The sequence below is a fragment of the Pipistrellus hanaki genome (assembly GCF_964339955.1).
Source record: "Pipistrellus hanaki genome assembly, chromosome: 3".
Lineage (NCBI taxonomy): Eukaryota > Metazoa > Chordata > Mammalia > Chiroptera > Vespertilionidae > Pipistrellus > Pipistrellus hanaki.
The window spans coordinates 160,706,476-160,729,505 of NC_140505.1; the positions used below are offsets into that span (position 1 = coordinate 160,706,476).

Genomic DNA, 23,030 nt, shown 5'->3' on the forward strand with positions numbered 1-23,030 from the left:
AGTTTATAAATATTTTTTATAATAGAGGCTTACCGATCAGAATTTTCTACCTTCTCTTTAGTCAATTGTCTTTATCCCTTGAAATTAAACTCAAAATTAGAGAATAACAAATTTATAGTTATGACAGTTTAGGTTCATCTTAGGTACCTTAAGACTGTTTAATGTCAGCTGGCATCTTTATTATGGACTAGAGACTCAATGCACAAAATTCATGCAAGAATAGGCCTTCCTTGCCCTGGCTGCTGGCACTGGCTTCCCTCCAACCACTGGCAGGCACCTGGGACCCACGCTTCCCTCACAGTCCAAGCTGCATCCAGAGGTCATCTGAAAGGATATCCAAGAGGATGTCCAGTCTAATTAGCATATTACACTTTTATTATTATAGGTGCTTTAGTCATTTGACTAAGAACAATCCTACATATACTGAGTGGCCAGATTATTATGATCTCTGAATGCATAATAATCTGGCCACTCAGTGTATATCCTATATAATAAGAGGCTAATTTGTTTGACCATCCATGTCCCCTCTCTCTGGCCAGACCTCAAGCATGCATGAAATAATGCACCAGACCTGTATATATATATATATATATATATATATGTATATATGTATATGTACACACACACACACACACACACACACACACACACACACACACATATATATATATATATACACTGAGTGGCCAGATTATTATGCTTTTAGACATCATAATAATCTGGCCACTCAGTGTAATAAAAAGATTTGCAAATCAACTGAATGGCAGACCAACTGGTCGCTATGATGTTCACTGACCACCAGGGGGCAGACTCTCAATGCAGGAGCTGCCCCCAGCCTGCAGGCCCCATCACCCTGCCAGCCAACCTCTTGGTCCCTTCCCCCAAAGGGCAGGCTCCAATTGCCTGATGGGGAACAGGGAACCAGGGATAGGCGGGGCCAAGCCAAGGCCGCTGCCCCACTAGTCACTCCACACACAGCGGGTGACTGGTGGGGGGTGTGAGGTGGGGCGGGTGAATGGGGGCAGGGGAGGGAGGGCCAATCTCTTAGTGGTCCCCCCGCCTCCCCCCAGCAGGCTCCTATCGCCCAATGGCAAACAGGGAACCAGGGGTGGGTGGCCGTGGGGGCAGGCCACTACTGGCAACCAGGGAAGATGGCCCTAATCGCAGGCCAGGCCTAGAGACCATACCTGTGCATGAATTTCGTGCTCTGGGCCTCTAGTATTTGATAAAGACCAGATCATTTTACAATGCTTGTGGGATTTCCTTATGAAATAATATGTATGTTTGGGGGGGGGGAAATTCCTATTTCTTTATACCTTTTCTCACTCCACAATGGGTCCTTAGGTGATGTTAGCCCAATCTGATTTAAATGAGTATGTGAGATTGAAAGTCTTCACTATGCAGAGTGTTGGAACATTAACAAGCCCGGTAGCCTAACAGGCTAACAAGTAAAGTAGATTTGGGTTTAACCTGAATTAGTGTGCTTGCCTTTTGACATGACACACAGTTCTTTTTTTTTTTTTTTAATATATTTTATTGATAGTTAGAAACATCGATGAGAGAGAGTCATTGATCAGCTGCCTCTTGCACACCCCCTACCGGGGATGTGCCCGCAACCAAGGTACATGCCCTTGACCGGAATCGAACCCGGGACCCTTCAGTCCCCAAGCCGACGCTCTATCCACTGAGCCAAACCGGTCTCTGCTACACACAGTTCTTTATTGCCAGGGTGTATTCATCCAATGGCTGGAGAAAAGATATCCAAAACCGAGCTTGGGGTTTGGCACTTTAACTTCCATCATTTTGCAAGTCACATATCTTTGTGTTTTCATTTTTCTTAAAAAGCTGTTAATTAAACTTAAATGCATAGCTTAATACTTTTTCATTATAATTTTTCATGTTTTTTTTGGGGGGGGGAGTGAGGGAGAAACCAGTGAAATAATTTAAATATGACATTTACTTGTTTCTTTTTCTTGGAATTCAAGTGGAGAAGTAGCAATGTGAGTTCAGTCAAACCTCAATTTTTTTCATAAAGCTTCAACTTGTGTTCTTTTCCATTTGGAATGCAACAGCCAAAGACTATAAACAGGAAGCAGCCTGGAAGATATCACCTGGACAGCTATGAGCAATCAGCGCGACGTCTACGTCCTGCAGAATCGGAGGATATTGCAATAAAGGTTGTCCTATTTCCTGGATTCTTACGCGAAAAGAAACATTAACGTTATGGTGACGTTCGGCAAATGTGTCCTGAGACATGTTGTTAAAGTCTCTTTAGAATCACTGATCTTAAAACATTAAAAAAAAAAAAATATTCTGATGAGTTTAGAATTCTCAGTCCTTCCTGACCTCCCAGCCAGTTTTGCCTCAGCAGTATGTTTTTAAGAGCGTGAGAACAAGCCTTTCTTCTGAATCAGCATGAGATGTTAGTATCCAACATCATTCCCTTCATATGCTTATGTACCAACTAAGTTGATTTATAGAGAACACCAGTATTATAAATCCAGTTCTTAAGGAAATAAATGAGATAGTAAGTATCTGCAACCAGGAAAAGTTTAGACCAGTGCTGCATGCATTCCCCAGTTTCCCAATAATGATCTAATTTTAAACCCAGCTGTGGTGGGTACTCTCCCCAGCCACATATGCTTTGATAGGACAGGCTACCAGAGTAACACAGGCTGAGGGCTGCTAGGTTGGATCAGCCCTAGAGAGGGGTCAGTGCTGAGTAGGGACTAGAATAGATGCTTGCAGCAGTCAAAGCCTCTGGACTTTGGAGCCACCAGAGTCCAGGAAACCAGGCCTTTTAGAAAACCAGCTGCTTTGGCTGCTCCAGATTATCCAACTCCATGTGCTGCCCAGCCAATCAGAGAGCGAGGGAGGCTCAGTGGAGTGTACGGTAGAGCCAAAGCCTACATTTCATTCTTCCCTCATTCCTTATTGCCTGGCACAATACCTGTCCTCCAATAAGCACTTAACAAAATTTGAATAAGCCTATGAGAGCCCTACCTCTCATGGGTGACTTTGGGGAAAATTACTTTGCCTCTCTGAGCCATGGTTTGTTCATCTGTACCTGTTTGGTGACTCTTAACCTTGGCTGTATGTTAGACTATCCTAGAAAGCTTTATATATATATATATATTACACATGTATACCATTTAAAAATAAGTCTAGTAGTTTTATATGAAATTATAATGTGTAAGTAGGGTGTGAACTAAAAGGTTATGAAATTAAGTAATGAGAGATAAGAAAGGATCCTCTATGCTGCTAAGTTTCAACTATGCTGAGATAAACAAGTCCCTTAGTGAATAAGGAAATAGGGTTAGTTTTTTTTTTTAATTGACATTTTCTATTCAAGATAGTAAGAATCTAAAAATATGTCTTTTCTGTGTGCCTTTTAAATTTGTTTTTATTTTGAGTGTAAAAACAGGAGGCCATTATTTCCCCCCCAAAATCAAGACTTTCTTCACCAATAAATAAATAAATAAATAAATAAATAATAAAAACAAAAACAAAAAAAAAATCTCAAAAAACCCTTTTTAAATGGCCTAGAGTCTGCTATGCCTCTGAATGGCCAGTACAGTTTCAAGCCCATCTTCAAGCCCTAATTAATTGTTTATGTGTGACAATAACTCCCAAATTGGTAATAGCTTGTCTTCTTGAAATATTTTTATTGTGAAATATAACAGAAAAATATTTTTATTGTGAAATAAAACATATCTGTACCATTAAATGAGAAAGCAAACAGCTATGCAGCCACAACCAGGTAAAGAATGTCAGCTCCCTCTGAAGGTCCTCAACACACACATTGCTGCACTCATCTCTCTCCCCTTTCCTCCCACCACTGTGGCACCAGATGTCATGTGCTCAATATATGCACTTAAACACACTCATGCCTTGTAAAATAGGTAGTGTTGTCATGAGCATCTCGTGCTTTCAATTTCCTGAAATGGTTTAGGACCGTGTGCCCCTCCTACCTGCACTATTGTGCTCCGCAGCAGGCATTGCTGTGCTTTGCTTATTGCCTAGTGATGAACACTGACTTTGCCTCCATCTTCCCTCCATCATAAACCATTCTATGATGATCATTTCTGCACCTGTTCTTTCGTGAGCCTTTGCAAAGGTTTATGGGTTAGCTGCACTCCCTCCTTCCTTGGAGATTCAGGGATCTGTTTTCTAGTTCATCTTTTTACCTTATTTTGGTGCACGCATGCATGTGATTTAAACTTCCAAGTACGCAGTCTATCTCCTATCCCAGTCCAGAAATCCCTTAAGTCTACTTCCACAGCTGTACCTGTGCTCACATTCGGCCACATCCTGGGGCTGATGCTCCTCTGAAATCTTAAACCTTTGAGTTTCAAGTCAGTCAGTCACATCAGATCCTGCCCTCAGGCTCTCTCAGGCCTTCCCCTTCACTGTTACTGTTTTTAAACCTCATTGCAACCTCCAGTAACTTGAGCCCCTTTCTTTTCTCCCAGTCCTTCAGCACCTTTCTGTAAGCCATCCCAACCTCAGGCCTTCTCCACTCCTTTAAGCAGGCTGCTGAGCACTATGGAGAAGAGGGTCCAAGTTGGCCTAACCACAGATTCATTATCTCCAACCTCAGCTGATGCTCAGTAGTTCTTGGCAATTCTTTAGCATGCCTCTCATCAGCATTATTTCCCATAATTTACAGTAGCTCTGGAATGGTCACCACTCTCTTCCCCTCTCCTGTCTTTCCTTTTGCACCCTCTTTCTGCAGATAACCTTCACTCCCAAGTCACTGGATGCATAAAGGTTGTCATGTTGGGCCTCTAGTTCCATGCTAAGCCTCTTCCAAACCATCTATATCTGCACATCTTTTAGCCTCCTTGTTTATTCTCTAAGCAAAGAGAACCCTCAGCTTCCGAGTTTGTATCATTTCTTTGAACATTGATTGTCATTTAGGCAAAGTATCTGAAACCCCTGTCCCAGCCACCTTTATTATTCCCACAATATGTTTCATAGTTTTTGATTCTGCACCTATTCTTATTGTAGTTCTTACCTAGAAAGACCTTCATTCAAATTCAATGTCTTTTCTAAAACTAGTTAAAAGGCTTCCTCTTCTGCAAGTTTATTTTTTACCCATTTCAGACATGAGTGATTTTCTTTCTGAACTGCTGCTGCACTTACTGTCTGTTTGTCCCGTCTGCTCATTACTTAGCCCATAGTGTCTTATATTACACTTATGTCCATGATTTTTTAAATTGTCACCTGAGGATATGTTATTTACTTTTTTATTTATTTACTACTTATTTATAGACAGGGAAAGAGAGAGAGGGAGAGAAACATCTATGTAAGAGAAACATCGACCAGTCGCCTCCAATACACTCCCTGGCTGGTGTACAGGACAGTGCTCCAACCAACTGAGCCGCCCAGCCAGGACTACCCATTGTTTTTATACTCACCTGGTAATAAGATCATAGGGGTAGGAGGCTGCATTATATATTCTTTGTAGCCTACATCACTTCAGATAGAGTGTTGGCTCAGCAAATATTTGTAAAGTAATCAATAACTTAGTCCTTCCCTGCCACCAGCTTTCCAGGACTAATTTTATGCATATCTATGCAATAGATATTTTGTACATACTTGTAAATGCCACACATTTATCTTTTAATTTACTCCTTTCAACTGTCTATTCACCTTCTCAATCATTGGGTTCTGTCATACCTCTTTTGTTACCCATTATTATAACTATTAAAACTACTAAGACCATTTGAAGTCTGCTAAAAGAGGTAGATTGCCAAAATAAAATAATAACAAGAATAAAATAAAAAGATTTATACATAAACCCCCAAGCAATAGTGCCTTATTTCTGTGCTTTATTCGTCTGTTTTCTTTACTCTTTTTTTAAAATTATTATTGTTTAAAGTATTAAGTATAGTATCACATATGTCTCCTTTTTTCCCCATTGACCTTCCGCCAGCCACCCTCACCCCCTAGCACATGCCCTCACCCCTTAGTGTCTGTGACTATTGGTTATGCTCATATGCATGCATACACATCCTTTGGCTGATTTCTTCCCCCCGTCACCCTCCCAACCCCTATCTTTCTACTGAAGTTTGAGTCTGTTCAATGCTTCTCTGTCTCTGTACCTTTTTTGTTCATTTCAGTGAATAACAATGAATCCTTATAGTTCAAGAAACTCATTTATTAGAAAACTTTTCTCCTCAGATAACATTAAAAAGAAAGAAAGAACTACGAATTATTTCAGAGAGGAAGGAGGGAGGGAGGGAGGGGGAGAGAGAGAGAGAGAAAAAGAGAGAGAGAGAGAGAGAGAGAGAGAGAGAGAGAGAGAGAGAGAGAGAGAGAGAGAGAAATATCAATGATAACAGAGCATCACTGATCAATTGCCTCCTGCACAACCCTTACTAGGGATTCAGCTCACAACTGGGCATGTGCCCTTGACTGGAATTGAACCAGGCACTCTAAAGTCTGCAGGCCAAAGCTCCTGATCCAAACTGGTTGGGGCTGTAGTTATTTCTGTTCTTTAATTTGCATCACCAAGATTCTAGGAATTGCCTAGTAGTGAGAAAAAAAAAAAATGAAGAGTGCTACTTGGAAAATATTTGAGAGGATTGCTTTTTAAGACTGCTCATGTGAAAATGGCCCAGTAATCCCAAATTTTCTCATTCTTTACAATGTCATTAATTCAGAGAGCCTCCTTTGATGTCCATTCTTGTTTGTTTTTCACTTACAATTCTTAAATATTAATAACTCTGCATTAGAATTTCACCACTGTGTGTTCCATATTGTATTAAAAATCTGCCAGTGCTTTATAAAGAAAACTTATTTTAATTTGAATTATTTTTTAACTTCACACATTTACATAATTTTCTAATTTAGTTTTTGTATTCTTATTTTCTAGGTCACAAATGGGTACTTTTCATGGGGCAGTGGCTTAGCTACATTATCCAATATAAATATTCGAATTCCAACAGGTAAGCATAATTTGATTGTTAATTCTCACTGCTATGGATTTCCAAGATAATTGAGCTTAACAAAAAGATTTTTTAATTCATAAACATTATTTTCACCATGGAGCTCATGAGTCACTGTATCACTGTGGGAAAAACTGGAAATGATAAGACTTGCCTTATACTACTGAGTATAGATCTTTGGACAAGTTATTTACTGTACAGATTAACTGTGGTCAGTTCATTTGTTGATTTGACCCATTTAAATAATGGGGTTGTTGATTTTTCATTTAATTTGAGAAAGAATTTTTTTAAAAAAAGTTTAAACAAAAAATAAAAAAATTAAAAAATAAAAAATAAAATAAAAAAAAGTTTATGAGAAAATTATTATTTTTTTACCCCTAAGGAAGACTGATACAGATTTCAAGACATTCAAGGCTACAATACACAATAATTTGTATTTAAAACGTCTAGTTAGTTAAATAGAAATATTTTTTTTTACCTCATCTGATGGTCAGTACTTTGGGATTTTTCAATAATATGTGCAAATCAATATAAGAAATTGGAGAAGGCATGAACAGCCCAAATAACTCATCCCAGTGATCAATTTTAGTCAAAACTGCCTTTTTCTCCTGGATGATTTGAAATTTAAAGTTAAAACTAATCAATTATTTAGGCAATCATTTCAATGCTCTGTTCATCAATGTTAGCTATTCTTATAGCTTGGAAATATATAAATATATAAATCAAGACATATATGTTTTAATTGTTCTTCCCTTTTTCTTTTTCTTTTTTTATATATATATTTTATTGATTTTTTACAGAGAGGAAGGAAGAGAGATAGAGAGCCAGAAATGTCGATGAGAGAGAAACATCGACCAGCTGCCTCTTGCACACCCCCTACAGGGGATGTGCCTGCAACCAAGGTAAATGCCCTTGACCGGAATCGAACCCGGAACCTTTCAGTCTGCAGACCGACGCTCTACCACTGAGCCAAACTGGTTTCGGATGTTCTTCCCTTTTTCAAAAAACTTACATCTTAGAGAAAGTAGCTGTTAGAATTTCTTATTGCCGGAGACCAAAACTGAACCATTGATTGTGAAATGTTGACCTTTTCTAAATGTATTCTGGTCTTATTTTACAAAGAGAATTGCATTCTGTTATTATCCTTTGTTCATTTCTCTAGGTCAGTTAACCATGATTGTGGGCCAAGTGGGATGTGGGAAGTCCTCTCTTCTTCTTGCCATCCTAGGCGAGATGCAGGCACTGGAAGGAAAAGTTCACTGGAGCAAGTATGTGCATTTTAAATTAATGTCTATTGTTCTGTCACACAGCTGATGATCTAAGGGAAGAATTAAAGCAATAAACTCCCATGATAGGAGTTGGAGCACAGCTATTTATTTATTTATTTGTTTGTTTATTTAAATCTGTGGAAACCTTAAGTGTCATAAATTAAGAATTACAAAGCAATTTTATAGGTGTTTATAATAGTATGTTGCTGAGATAAACGTAAGATTAAGATTGTACAGAGATTTTAAAAATTAAATGGATAACAAATAATTTAAAAATTCAGCGTGCAATAAAAGAAGGTATGGAAAACTTGCATTATGTATAAAGTTTAAATGCAAACAAAGCCTTAATGGTTCAATGATCAGAGAAGAAATATGAAATAATATTTTCCAGAATCTTCATAAGGGGCTGAGAAATCAGTCACTTCTCTTCATGCTCCATTTAAATGAGACACTAGAAGTACCTAGAGATATAAATAGATCAGACTAGCATGTTGCGTAGGGAATCATATGAAGAAGGAAATATATAGGATGGTGCTTCTTCTGTATAATTGAATGGATGGCTTGTTGTCTTCAAAGCACATTGCAGTAATGAAGTGCCTCAGAACCATAGTATTATCTACCTACTCGACTCCCCATAAACAATTATGAACAAATTGCTTACAGCTTATCTAAGAAGTTGGATCGTTGACCAGTTCTAAATCAGGTATAACTTTGGGGGCATTAGGTAATGTCTGGAGATGTTTTTGGCTGTCACAAAGGGAAATTAGGATGCTATTGTCTAGTTAGTAGTGGCCAGGGATGCTGCCAAACAACCTACAATGCAAAGGACAACCCCCATTCCCACCCCCCAAGAGAAATTATCTGGCCCCAAATGTCAGTTGTGCTAAGATGAGAAACCTTGCTCTATACCTACAGATGTTCTTTAATTTCATTTTGTGCCCACCATTCTGCATTCTATGTGGCTTAGTCTGCAGTTCACATACACAGACATCTCTCAAGAATAAGTAAAGACTATTTAAGGGCATTTTGAGGATAGATTCTATTTTCAACTCCAATTAAGAGAAGGAAATGTTTGGATGTGAAATTTGAACTGGAAACAATAGGACTCATAAATCCTATTTTTGGTATTATTGGCAAAAGGAGGCTGAGAAATGTTGAGTGTACATTTTATTTCTGTTGGACACATTTAACAGATAGTACAAATGAAACAGTTTTGTGAATATTCAGCAGAGAGCTTGGCAAATAATGGCTACCTAGAGTCTGCTTCATGACAAGTTCCTGTCGATCACCAAGGCCAGACACCAGGCAGTGCTTGCCCTGCCACCATCACCATCCATCTTGCATGACTATAGGTTTTGGGAGGCAGACCTTCCTGGATTAAGTTATATTGTGTGATGTGTACAGTCATAATCAAGTTACTTGGGTTTTATTTTTACCTTGTTTCACTGTCATTGAAACAGAGAGAAAGGATGAGAGATGGTGACAGAAAAAAAACTTGAGATTCTATTTTCATACCTCTGGGATGTTCTCCTTATCTAGTCCTCTCCAGTGTTATAAAAGATTCCAGCTCTACTTGGGCCAAATTGACTCCCAATGTCATCATTAAGAATTATTGTAATTTTTTAATGGATAAATAAATGGTAGGGGAATTAGGAAAGTATTTTACATAACCCAATTATTTACTTTCTGCATTCCTAACTAAGATATCCTATCTCATTTTATAAAGGTTGTGAATTATTATATTTAAAATTACATAGTCTAATAAATATTGAAAAAGAGATAAAAATATCAAAAGAAAAATAAGGCTGAAGTAAAAATCTGAGAAATTAATAGCTAGAAATGCATGCACCAGAGTCCATTATAAAATATGGGCCTCAAATTCCACTCTGAGCTTCATGAAAGCTAGGCCAAGGGAGAATAACAAATAAAAACATATATTTACTCAATAGAGGTTAAGATTTTTTTGGAAAGAAATCTCTTCCATGGATTCTAATTTTAAAAGCTAATAAGAGGTTATATCTTAGAGAAAGAGCTTATATGGTGAAGGTGTAAGAAAGGATTTAAGATAATTCTAAGTATTTATATAATTTACATAATTTACAAATCATCTTTTTATGAATACTTAATAGACAATAATCTCATCTCTTAATGGCAGAAGGACAAACATTTTCTTTAAAACATGTTTGTGTTGGCTCAGATACACACACAACTTAGAAACTAAACCTTTAAAAGTTTTGATAAGCTAACACTAGTTCTATTTTTCTTTAATTACAAAAAGTACTTAATTTTCCTCCATGGTATCTTTAATAGCTGATAAAAGATAATTTTAATCAGGAATATTCAGAGAATACTGACCTTTTTTTAAAGAGTTATTTGTAATTACTCTTCATTTTAGAAAAAAAAAGCTATTGTGACATTATGTATAGTCAAAGGCATTGCAGCAGACTATATTTTTGATGTTTTTCAAAGCTCAAAAAATAAAAAACCAAAACGATAAGCTAAATGCTATGGTAAGGCACCCAATGCATTGCTGTCATAGTTGCATCATTGCTTGTATCTCTGGTTGTATGAATTAAATGCATCCTCATAGAATGGCCTGAGCAAAGAGCAATAAAGTACTCTGTCCTCTGGCAAAGCTAAATATTTACTCTGAGCAGGAAAGAAGGTACTGCTGCTCATACATGACATGCGTACATGGGTAGAACCTGGTACACAGCAAAGACATCTGTAGGTGTTTCCGTGGAATTTGATACCTTTGACCTAGTCTGACATCTTGTAGTTCCAGAAGAGAAAGGTGAAAGAGAGGAAGAAGTGACTGTCAGAATGACTTGGTTCTTACTCCTATATCGCGGTGTGCTCTTTGTTCGTTTCAAAGCAAATGTTCTGACTGCCAGAAGTTGTCCTTTCCTAAAAGTCATGATAAACAATGGTTTTTTACCTGTCTCTTAGGAGCTAGAACTCAAGCTTTACCTGATGGATGATTCCAATGAGAGAGTCCAAAATGTATAATAGTGGTGCTAATCATGTGAAGCAGAACCATCATTTATCTCTGCTTTCCCTTTCTTTTCTCCTTCTACTCGCCATGCCATGGGCCAGCCTATGATCAGGCCCCATCTGTCTTGATGTTCCATCTTCTTATGTCTTCCTTAATCAGCTTTGTCATCATGGCTCAGTGATTCCAAGACTGGTGAATTGAAGAGTTACTCCGTTTGATGGGACTTTACCTGGCAGGAGGAAATAATAACACATGGAGTCAGCTTTTTTGGATCAGATAGCATTCTTGTGTCCATTTCTGGCTCTCCTTCTTCCAAACACTGTTTCTATTTTAGACTTGTAAAAGTCACTATTTCCATTTCATAAAGGTATCAAGCACGATACTTGGACGTGGCTAGAACACCAGGTTTAACTTGTACTCTTGAAGAAAATGCACGCACATTCTGCATGCAGAAGTGAAATCGTATGCCACTTTTCCAGAAGAGGATTTTCCATCTGACCTCTGCTTTCTCTTGTTGCCTTCAGTGATGGTAACTGCCACACTGAATGGTGGAAGACGAGCCTGGATGTGTACCCAATGGTGTTCATATAATCAAATATGAGCTGATGTTGGAATTAATAGCTAACTCTAGTTATTTATTTTGGAAGATAAAAAAATAATCTTCCACAACTGAATTTGATTAAACTTGTTGCTATGAGAAAGAGTGAGTATAGGTGATCTCTAGAAGTTAAGCACTATTTCATTATTCCTGGAAAATGTTAGTGAAAGAACAGGGTAATTTTTATTTGTTTTTGTGAGATGACTACCAGCAAATGGATATATATCTACTTTTCTTTCTTCCTCTGAAACTAGTATATGATATTTAACTTTTACACATAAAGGAAAATATACATAAATCCTGCAAGGGGAAGTCTTCAGAAATGAAAATCCACTATATGCTGCCTTGTCTAATTCAGGACACTATTACATTAATTAACCCTTCTTTCTTATGTCTTTAATTTCTTGCTATTTCATTATGTTCCATTTTTTAAAAAAGGTCTTGCTGATCTCTCAAATAATGGGCATTTCTCTTTTTTAAGAGAGAAATCTGCCCATACTTAACCTCCTCACTGTCCTTTTACTCAGTGCATTGCAGTCTGGCTGAGAAGTTCTCACCAAGGCCTGCCTAAGTGCTTTGTTCTCAATCCTACTTAACTTCTCCATAGCTTTTGAAACTGTTCACCACTGATCACTCCTTGAAACCAATTGGTGTCTTGATTTTCATGACAGTTTGATTTATTCATTTATTAAAAATATGTATGGCACACCTATAACATGCAAATCATTGTATTAGTTGTTGGAGGTAAATAACTGAACAAGGGAAGCCAGTCTCTATTTTCATAAAGTTTACTCTTTGCCAGCAAAGGCCGTCCTATATAATAAAAGCCTAGGTGGCATCACACGATGTCATTACAAGATGGCCACCGCAAGATGGCGGACAGGGAGGGCAGTTGGGGGCGAACACGTCAGCAGGAGAAGGCAGTTGGGAGTGATCAGGCCGGCAGGGGAGAGATTAGGCATAGATCAGGCTGGCAGGAGAGCAGTTAGGGGACAATCAGGCTGGCAGGCAGAAGTGGTTAGGGGCAATCAAGCAGGGAGGTAGGCGAGTGGTTAGGAGCCAGCAGTCCTGGATTATGAGATGGATGTCCCTGTTGGGCCTAAACTGGCAGTCGGATATCCCCCAAGGGGTCCCAGATTGGAGAGGGTGCAGGCCAGGCTGAGGGGTCCCAGATTGGAGAGGGTGCACTGGGCCTCTAGTAAGGAAATAAGAAAATACTTTCATAATTAAATATTTGGTTTAGTTTTTATGAATGCCAAGAAAAATATGTGCATGGTTTTGTAAGAAAATATAATAGGAGGATGAATAAATGAATGATACTTGAACTTATATTTTAAGGATAAGCCAAAATTAATGTGTCAAAAATCCAGGAACTGCAATAGAAATGAAGGTGAAAGATGGGAAAAACATTCTACTTCTTCAATTTTTCTGCAGTCTACTATAGGATCCTCTTCATTTCTTAGCTCTTAAATTATTTTCTTGACTTCGGATACCTTGAAATATGAATAATATACCATTTCTGACCAAGATCATTCTTTTGAAGACTGAACAGCAGCTCCAAAAACTCTTATGTAAGCTGCAAATTCAACACATCCAAAGCAAGCTCATATATCTCATATCTCCAAAACATGCTTCTCCTGCACCTTGATAGGAGTGTGTCTCCACCTCTGAAATTGGTTGGTGGGCACCGAAGACAGAATTCAAAGATTCAACCTAAAACTCTTTTTTCTCTCTTTATTGCCTGCAAAATGCAACCAATCACTTTTCGTATGTCTGTCCTTAACATTTCTATGTGTGTTTTAATATTTTTAGTTTAAGTAGTTATCATTTATGTGAACTACTTACTCTAATATAACCCTGTCAACTTTCTTCACACCATGGCAAGATTTACCTTTTTGAGATACAAATCTGATTATTTCTGTGTTATAATTTATTTTATTATATAGAAAAAAAATAACATTCTAGAGACCTTTGCATACCATCAGGATCTTTCATGATCTGGAACCAGATTAACTTTTTAAACTCGTATCTTGCTATACTACTCACGTTCACCAATTTGCTCCAGTAACTCTGAACTGCAAGTAGTTCTCAAATGTGCATACCGTGTATATAATACTTTGCCCCAGATTTGTGGCCTTATGGTAGCTAATTAGGAATTTAAATAGATTAAATTTGAAATTTTAAAGGTAAAGAAGCCTCAGAATATTGAATCCCTATGCAGACTAGGAAACTATTTTAGAGAAATTACCTAAATTTATACAACTAGTTGGAGCTGGAACCCAAGTCATTGTATGAATCCAAATTTTGTATAAAAAGAATGATGGTATGTATCTTTTGGAAGCTTACTAAGTAGTTATTTTCTAACCAATTAAGACATTAAAAAATCATTTATCTTATTTGTCTTTGAAACTAATATAAAAAAAAACATTTGGGAAATGTAGCTGTTTAATGTGTCCAATGTTTATTTGATCTTTTACTTGATATGTGCAGTCATTCTGTATTTATATTTCATAATTAATGAACATTGTTTGCCATACTTGCAGTGTAAATGAATCTGAACCTTCTTTTGAAGCAACCAGAAGGTATTATTTCTATTTTAATCTGCATTTAATAAGAATAACTTTCTTCCTCAGACTTTACTTGATAATCTCTTGCTCCTATTCATTTTGTTCATTCTGATGATATATAAAGTTATTTATTAAAATGTGCTATAAGGTTCCAATAGCAGTGGTTCCCAACATTTGCAGGCTGCTGAAAGAATTAATTTGCCAAAAAGGTCCATTGTGACCACTGTTTTCCTTCAGTGAGTCACATATGTCTCAACTTTGGCTGAAATTCAATCTGTTCTTAGCAAACTGGGTTTGGGATTTCATAAAATGACAAGGGGGGTTAGGGGGAGATAAAAGAGAGTAAAGGGGGAGTGATAAATTATGACATAAGGAGACTTGACTTTAGGTGCTAAACACACAATGCACTATACAGATGATGTATTTAGAATTGTACATCTGAAACCTGTATAATTTTATTAACCAATGTCACCCCACTTCATTCAGTAGAAATGCAAGAACGAATACGCATATTGTTTATGAGTTAAATAGTCATGGAATCTGTGAATAAGGTAGAGATGGGGAGCCAAGTGCTTCAGGTATTTAAAAAAGAAAAACATCACTTAGAGGACTTGAGGGAAGGGGAAGCAGACATGTCAGTAGTTGGGAACCACTGCTTTGCAGCACATATGGTTATCTAAAAGACCATTAGCATATGTATGTCTTCTAAACTCCTAGACCTGTTTCCGGATAATCTGTGAGCATTTCCAACTACTCTTTTTCATAACCTTACTCTCTTTTAACCTTAATTCCTTTATTACTACATACAGACCATGAACTAACTGTGGACCAGTGACCCTTTTCCTGCCCCAATCCCATCATCTTCTTTATCTTCAACTCACATGCATTTTCCTAATTATTGCAAATTAAATCCTGAGATATAGATTTACTAGAATTTGCAAGCCAAAAATAAGGGTGGGGGTGGGGGAGAGAAGGGATGAGAGGGTTATCATTTTTAAAAAAATAAACTATTTCAGTATGTATTGAAATACATAGTTTTTAGGTATATGTGTATTTCAATATTGAAATGGACTCCTCAAAATAGTATTCTTTGCTTTGAAATATGTGTTATCTATTGCCTTTAATATGTTAATGTGATTAAGCCACAAACACATACTATTGTATATATAATTATAGTATCAATTCACATTTTAAGGTCTACATATAAAATGTATGGTTATATAAAGTGCTTTTAATTCAAATTAAAATATCTGTGGCTGTGAGAAAGTGAACTGTTATTTATCTTTATTTTAAAAACTATACTCATTTTAGAAAAGAAATTTTTAATTAATAATTTCTACTTTAAAACACTCTTTTATCATCGCAAAATCAAATTTCACACATTGTGTGACATTTTGATAAAATTCTGATCCCTTGAATTCAAGTGGAATCTTTAACCATTCATTAATCAAGTTGGTGGTTATTTAAATGTTCTCTTTTAGGAGTTTTCCATTTCTGTGTTTGCAATATTTTATTGGCTTTTATTTCACTTAATTACACTAAAATACACATACAGCATAGCACCCTTGCATAATTTTGTTGTATTGTTTTTCCCCATTTTCCAGTAGGAGCAGGTATTCTGTGGCTTATGCAGCTCAAAAGCCTTGGTTATTAAATGCAACAGTAGAAGAAAATATTACCTTTGGAAGTCCTTTCATCAAACAGAGGTAATTTTGAATGTATAAAATCTAGAACTAAAATGAGCAACTATTTCGAACCCTTATATTTGGTCACAGTGTCTGGAATCTTTACATGGGGAGTTCCTTTCCTCTCTGCTTGACCTCCTTCCAACTGCATCACCAGGTCTTTTTAAAAAATTTATTTTTATTTTATTGATTTTAGAGAGGAAGGGAGAGAGAGAGAGAAACATCAATGATGAGAGAGAATCATTGATCAGCTACCTCCTGCATGCCCCACACTGATGATTGAGCCCACAATCCAGGCATATGCCCCGACTAGGAATCAAACTGTGATCTCAACCACTGAGAAACACTGGCTAGGCATCACCAAATCTTATGATTCAACTCTTTTAAGAGAAGCCTCATTGGAAGTTTCAGGCCATTATGTACATTTACTGAGAACAGTTTGTACACCAAAATTAAACAGCCGAAAATGCAGTGTGTATATATGTACGGTGGGGATGGGTGGTGGTGGTGAGGTTATTGATAAGCAAAAGGAAAAACCCAACTAAACAACAAAAAGAATGTTAACTTTGGAAAAAAGAGGGAGACTGTAGGATCTTTTAATATCACTGGAGTGTTCAGAGCTATGATCTTTTCCTTAAGCCACTCTCACAAGGGTGAGTCTTAAGACCCCAAAACTGGGTCTTGAAAGTTAAGGAGAATTAGGTAGGGGAGAAGCATGAGGAAGGGGGCAGGAAGAGGAAATAGATTGTGTGGGATGAAGAACCCAAATGGCATGAGGTCTGTTTGGGGCCTGGGAACAGACCAGACAGAAAGGGATTAGGGGACAGTGGGAAATTAGATTGTAAAGAAGTGGTAGGCAAGGTAGTGGTAGGCCCTGAAATACAATTGGATGTAATTGTGTGCATTCTGAGAAGGCACAGCACGTTTTAGAAAGGTAAATAATAAGGTGAATGCAATATTAATCTGGCAGTGTAATGACAGATATATGGATGAATCTGAATTAAGAGCAATGGAACATTTAGAAGATTGTTAGAATAATTACCCAGGCATGTATTATAGTATTTGTTGCCTGCATTTGGGGGTGACTAGAAAAGTGGAAAAAAGAGGTGGTTGACAGAAAACCATTCTAGAAAAAGAATGGACAGATAAGAGCAGGGAGAAGAAGAGGGGAGAATCAAGAATCACTTGGATATTTTAAGACTAGGTGATTGAGAAAATGAAACCATTGATATTTTTTCCAACACTTTCAAACTCTCTGATTCCTTATACTTCCAATCCATTCGATCTCCAGTCCCAGCCTTAGATAAATTTGAATACTGTCAGTCTTCTTCATCTGTTTGCTCTTCCTTCAGCATGCATGGTTACTATGCACAGACACCCACCCAAAACCTATGATTTAGTCCTCGTGAGCCTCCTGTTGTCTGTCACATGCACTGTACACTCATCTACCTTTGTACAGTTTTTTAAGCTTCCTTTCTCTCATATCTTGACAAATTATGACTCATCTTGCTGGATATTATTTACACTTTGCTTCCTCTGCAAAGATGTCACTAACTTCTCAGAATGGTGAGTCATTTCCTCCTATGTATTCTAGGAGCACCTAACAAGGTACGTTTTTGTTATATGTTTCTGTATCAGTCTTGTTCTCCACTTACTAGCTCTGTAAGCATGAGAACCAATGCCTGTTTATCTCTGTATCCACAAACTTAGAGTAGAGGCTAATGTTCCCAATTGCCCAATGAGTGGCCCATTTCAGCTTTCAAGACATTGAACTTGGGACTTAATTTATGGGCAGTGTTCTAAAAATTCAACATCATTTCTCCTAAAGGTATAAAGCCGTCACAGATGCCTGTTCTCTTCAGCCAGACATTGACTTATTACCATTTGGAGACCAGACTGAAATTGGAGAGAGGGTGAGCTATGTCTAGTTTGATTAAATTATGAAGGAAAAAAAAATCTAGAAAAGTCTTTTGGTTTCCTTTAATCTTTCATGGAGCATAATAAAATCTGAGAGGTTAAAATGTGTATGTTGCCCTAGCAACAAGTTCCAGAAACAGGAATACAGGAGCTCTTTGACGCCACTCTCTCTTAAGCATTTGTTGAGTAACCACCGTATTCTTAATATTGTGCTGGCCTCTTGAAAGTTCACAAGGAAAGTTCCTGCCTTTGATCAAATGTATTTTTACTTTCTTGAGAAGTTTACTTTGAATTGATTTGGAAACTGAGATTGCTTTCGACAACTTCTTCTACTCTTGTCAACATTGATTTATTCTTGTTAAAGTGTTCTTTTTTTTTTTATTGTGTGTAAACATGTTTTTCATTGATGTTTTACTATTCTGACCAACTGAAAAATATTTATACCTTTATGTAATCTTTATAACAATGTTTGGCTAAAATTGTTATAGGCATCAGGTATTGTGCAAAAGATTTTATATGCTACCTGCATATTGAAGCTGAGCAAACGAAGGCTGAGAGAGGTTAAAGAGCTTGCCCAATCACAGAGTCAGGGTGCAGCTGGAGTTAGTCTGACTCTGTAGTCTGCATTATCTTTTTTTAATAAAGAAGTCAAGTTTATTTGTTCATTTCTTGCATTTGAAGTATTGCTCAATGGCATCCTTGGCCTGAGACTCTTTGCCATAGTCCTCAACGACGACACAACTGACACCAACCACCTTACAGGGTCTTCCATCTTTGTGGATGTTGCAGAGGTCTTTCCATTATCCTAGTTGCTTGTTGCTGTCAACCTTAACTAGGTCGATTTGGTGTTCAGCACAAACCACCTCCACAAACTTGGCATTCTTAGGTTCATCACAGTTAGATGCAAGCACACAAAGGTGGGCTTGGCACTCGTCTCAGGCTGTGCCAGCCTTGCAGTGAATTCTGTTTGCTAGGCCATCCTGAATAAAGGTGGTCTTCAGCACCCCTTATAAAGCAATATTAATACCCATTACTCTTAAGGCAGCAATACCTTCCTCAACCATGGTAATGGGTTATGGATGAAGCCATATATTGAACACACCAAGTCCTCTCCCTCCATGCAACTCTGCAGTGGCAGGGAAAGAGCTATAGTCTGCATTCTTAATGAGTATTTATTGCACCATAGTTTAGTATTTAAGAGCATGAACTTAACTTCTCAGAGCCTTAGTTTTTATGTTTGTAAAGTGAGAATAATCTACACGAATAAAAGAGAGAGATGCAAATTGACCATACTTCGTGACACCCACCAGCCAATCAGGAGTGAGTATGCAAATTAACCCAACAAAGATGGCAGATTAATTTGCATATACAGGTGCCAAGCAGCCAGGGGCGGATGCTTGCGTCATTGCCATGGTAACAATGCAGGCATTCAGCCCTGCCCCAGCAGCTCTGGGCCTCTGGGCAGCATAGGAAGGCAGAAAGGCGGCTCTGGCTAGAGCAAAGGCAGTGCTGGCACCCAGGAGAAGGAAGACCCATTCTTGCATGAATCTTCGTGAATCGGGTCTCTAGTCCTACATATTGGAATCACTGTGAGGAATAAAAGAAGTAAGGAATGTAAAGCCAGTCACACAAGTCTGACATGTACTAAGAGCTCAATAAATATATCAGGCCTTCAAATAACAACATTTTGTCATTTTGTTCAGAATCATTTCATTCAACATCATTTTGTTGTTCATCATTGTTTGTTATAACATTGAGATGCTTTTGTTTTTGTTTTTAATATATTTTTATTGATTTCAGAGAGGAAGGGAGAGGGAGATAGAAACATCAATGATGAGAATCATGGATTGGCTGCCTCCTGCACGCCCCCTACTGGGGATCAAGCTCACAACCCACGCATGTGCCCTTGACCGAAATCGAACCCAGAACCCTTCAGTCCATAGGCCAACGCTCTATCCATTGAGCCAAACTGGCTAGGGCCATTGAGATGCTTTTGGAACTTAACTCTTGTTTATATAAATTAGCCTGTCATTTTGCCATGGTTCCAAGAACCTATGGACTATGTTAAGTGAGGATTTATTGTACTAGGTTTTAAAAATGTTATAATCAACATTTGACTAGAAAAGCATATTGCTGCATAGTTCTGTTGAATAAAACTCATAATATCAAACTTACTGGTAAGAGGTATATGTTAAGTACACTACAGACACAATTCACAAAATGAGAAAAAAAAAAAAGGAATTGTTTGTGGTCTTTAGCACTCACCAGTGTTTTGGTTAATAACACTTTTGTACAGGAGAGCTCTCTATCGGAATGAAAGGGGGCTTACTATTATCAGTCAGGAATTACCTTAATATAATTCAGGCATTGACCACTAGATAGTTTTCATTTTATCTCATCAATGTTATCACAATTTAATTAGTAAATTACATTATTTTAAGAGTTTTTTTTATTATTCTTAAAACGGAATTTTTAACCAGCGGATCATTTACTAGTGGAAAGGTAGATATTTATGGATATTTCTTCTCTAGGGCATCAACCTGAGTGGGGGTCAGAGGCAAAGAATCTGTGTGGCACGAGCCCTCTATCAGAATACCAACATTGTCTTCTTGGTGAGAATATGGCTTTGACTTATATTTCTATTCATTGTTTCCCTCTGAAAATGAGTCTTTAAAGGACAAGGCAAATAATCTAAGAAAAGATGATTTAACTTGTGAAATCATAGAAAATGTAGGAGAAACAAATCCTCACAGTATAAATCAGATTAACATGTAAGGTAATGACTTGGGGGCTCTATACTGATGTCCAAGAGACTGGAGTGCCCACAGGGGTTGTTTATATGAATTTCTGAACCACGAGGACAATTAATGAGGGAGTGTGCATGGTGCTGGGTCAACTAGATGGAATCATAGGGCTTGTTTATATTTTCTGACAAAGAAAGAAGGTCTGGAAAATACATTCCTGGTGGACATAAGCATGGCACTGTGTTTCAGTGGTGTAAACTCAGGCTGTGGATTAGATTTGTCTGTGAAACTTCCTAAAACTATAAAAATCTTATTATCACCCTTAGACCCATTTCAATCATAATCTGTAAGGGCAGGTCTAGAGTCTGTTTTAAAAAAAGCTTCATGGATGTTTATCATGTATATCCAGGGTTATTAAGTTGGTTCTACTTGTGGATCCACAAATAAAATTAGATGATTATGTTGATTATGAATTTGTTCTAGTTTGGTTTCTCCAACAGAAGGAAGTCAAAGTAACTTAGCTTACAAATAGATAACGTATATTAGATACCGGAAGACTATGTAAATGTATCCTTCCCTGCTTTTTCCTTCTGCACAGTTTTTAAACTATTTATAAATCTGGTTTCCAGACCTCCTTTAAAGTTTTCACTTCACCCAATCTTGAGAACCTCTTCAAAAAGTGGGTTGATTTTGGAGTTTCCCATTAAGTTGGACCCATTACTGGGGATGGGAGTAGAATTTGGACATAGCATAAATTCACTTCAGGTTAATCTCCCTAAGAATACCAGTCCCATTTTCTTTCCCTAGGAAAAAGCAACAACTCTAAAAGCCATAGCAGGTTCCAGCAGTAATTTGTATAATTGTTAATCTTTTTCATAATGAATGAACCCCCAACTAGGAATGACTTCTTGAATTTTGGGACTAGTTAATGACTGAGCCACCTGAGGACCAAGTAACTTGGAAATCTGAAAGAAAGAGACCAAGGTCTTCTGAGTATCATATTCTATTCTTGTTCCTTTCACTGCCTTCAATTTACAGATCCTTACTTACCTCAGCTGTAGAACAACTGAACTCAAGTCACCGGGTCAACTTATTGTGCATTCTTAGGCATTTATTATAGGTTTATTTTGCATAATCTCTTTTCTTTATTTAAATTTTATTTATTGATTTTGAGAGAGAGAGAAAAACACATTGATTTGTTGTTCCACTTGATGACTCTCTCTGAAGACAGATTGCTTATCTTTTAGGCAGCATTTTCCTTCTTGATCAGTGTATAGGTTTCCTTTCATTGGTATAAAAAATTGCCATAATTAGTGGCTTAAAAATGCAAATTATCTTACAGTTCTGTAGGTTAGACGTCCAACATGAAAAAAATAGAAGCTTCATTTTAATTTATTTTTTCTGACAATTTAAAGTTATATGGGGTCTGTTTTTATGAATTATATTTGAGAGATAATTTGTCTTTTGTTTATTTGTATTTCTACTTTCTAGAGAAATTAAGTTACATAAAGGGTAGAGATGTTTACCTTCTCCCTATTTTATTGGTTGTAGGACGATCCATTTTCTGCCCTGGACATTCACTTGAGTGATCACTTAATGCAGGAAGGGATTTTGAAATTTCTCCAAGATGACAAGAGGACTCTTGTTCTCGTGACTCACAAACTGCAGTATCTAACACATGCTGACTGGGTGAGAGTTCAGAGGAAGTTTCATTCATTTTTATATGATAGTTCTTTTAATAAACAGGGACCCTTAGAAGTGCCTTCTGAGGTCAATGTGATTCCTCTGGCTAGTTACGACTTTTTGTGCTAAAATGTGCTTTCCTTAGATCATAGCCATGAAAGATGGAAGTGTCCTAAGAGAAGGAACTTTGAAGGACATTCAAACCAAAGATGTCGAGCTTTATGAGCACTGGAAGACACTTATGAACCGGCAAGATCAAGAATTAGAAAAGGTAATTGTTCATAGTTTGGAAGTGTTCAGAGTCCAGTTCAGAAGAGTGAAAAATGTACTGTGTAATTACTAAAAATATTTTAAACAAATACTTACATTTAATGTTTAATATTTGATAATGGTCCTCATTTGAAGCCCTCGTTTGAAAGTAACTGCATATTTATATGTGATAACAAATGGGCTACTTAGAAGCTATAAAATTCTAATGATGTCTTTTGAATGAAGTGCTATCAGATTTTTAGATTTTTATTGGAATTTGAACTATGTTACAGTAATGGGTGTGATTAAAGCTTAAAGTATTTTTTTTTGAAAATTCAATTTTTTAAAAAAATATATTTTATTGATTTTAT

General features: G+C 37.2%; 1 protein-coding gene and 1 pseudogene across 16 annotated transcripts in view; one reads left to right on the plus strand and one right to left on the minus strand.

Annotated features, from left to right (window-relative positions):
• The window catches only part of ABCC9 (ATP binding cassette subfamily C member 9), a 133,136-nt gene that overhangs the window by 69,650 nt on the left and 40,456 nt on the right, over nt 1-23,030 (plus strand). For 10 of the 15 annotated variants that reach the window (XM_084877156.1, XM_084877155.1, XM_084877152.1 and 7 more), the window contains 9 exons: nt 2,073-2,177; nt 6,881-6,953; nt 8,116-8,221; nt 14,358-14,396; nt 15,986-16,087; nt 17,895-17,979; nt 20,515-20,595; nt 22,279-22,416; nt 22,556-22,681. In XM_084877156.1, the coding sequence (XP_084733282.1) occupies nt 2,073-2,177; nt 6,881-6,953; nt 8,116-8,221; nt 14,358-14,396; nt 15,986-16,087; nt 17,895-17,979; nt 20,515-20,595; nt 22,279-22,416; nt 22,556-22,681 (855 nt within the window). The remainder of the gene's footprint in view (nt 1-2,072; nt 2,178-6,880; nt 6,954-8,115; nt 8,222-14,357; nt 14,397-15,985; nt 16,088-17,894; nt 17,980-20,514; nt 20,596-22,278; nt 22,417-22,555; nt 22,682-23,030) is intronic. The other 5 variants (XM_084877148.1, XM_084877150.1, XM_084877153.1 and 2 more) reach the window with 1 other exon arrangement.
• LOC311619179 (small ribosomal subunit protein eS12-like) lies at nt 18,646-19,047 on the minus strand (annotated as a pseudogene). Its single transcript has one exon. The product of its transcript is annotated as a small ribosomal subunit protein eS12-like (transcript).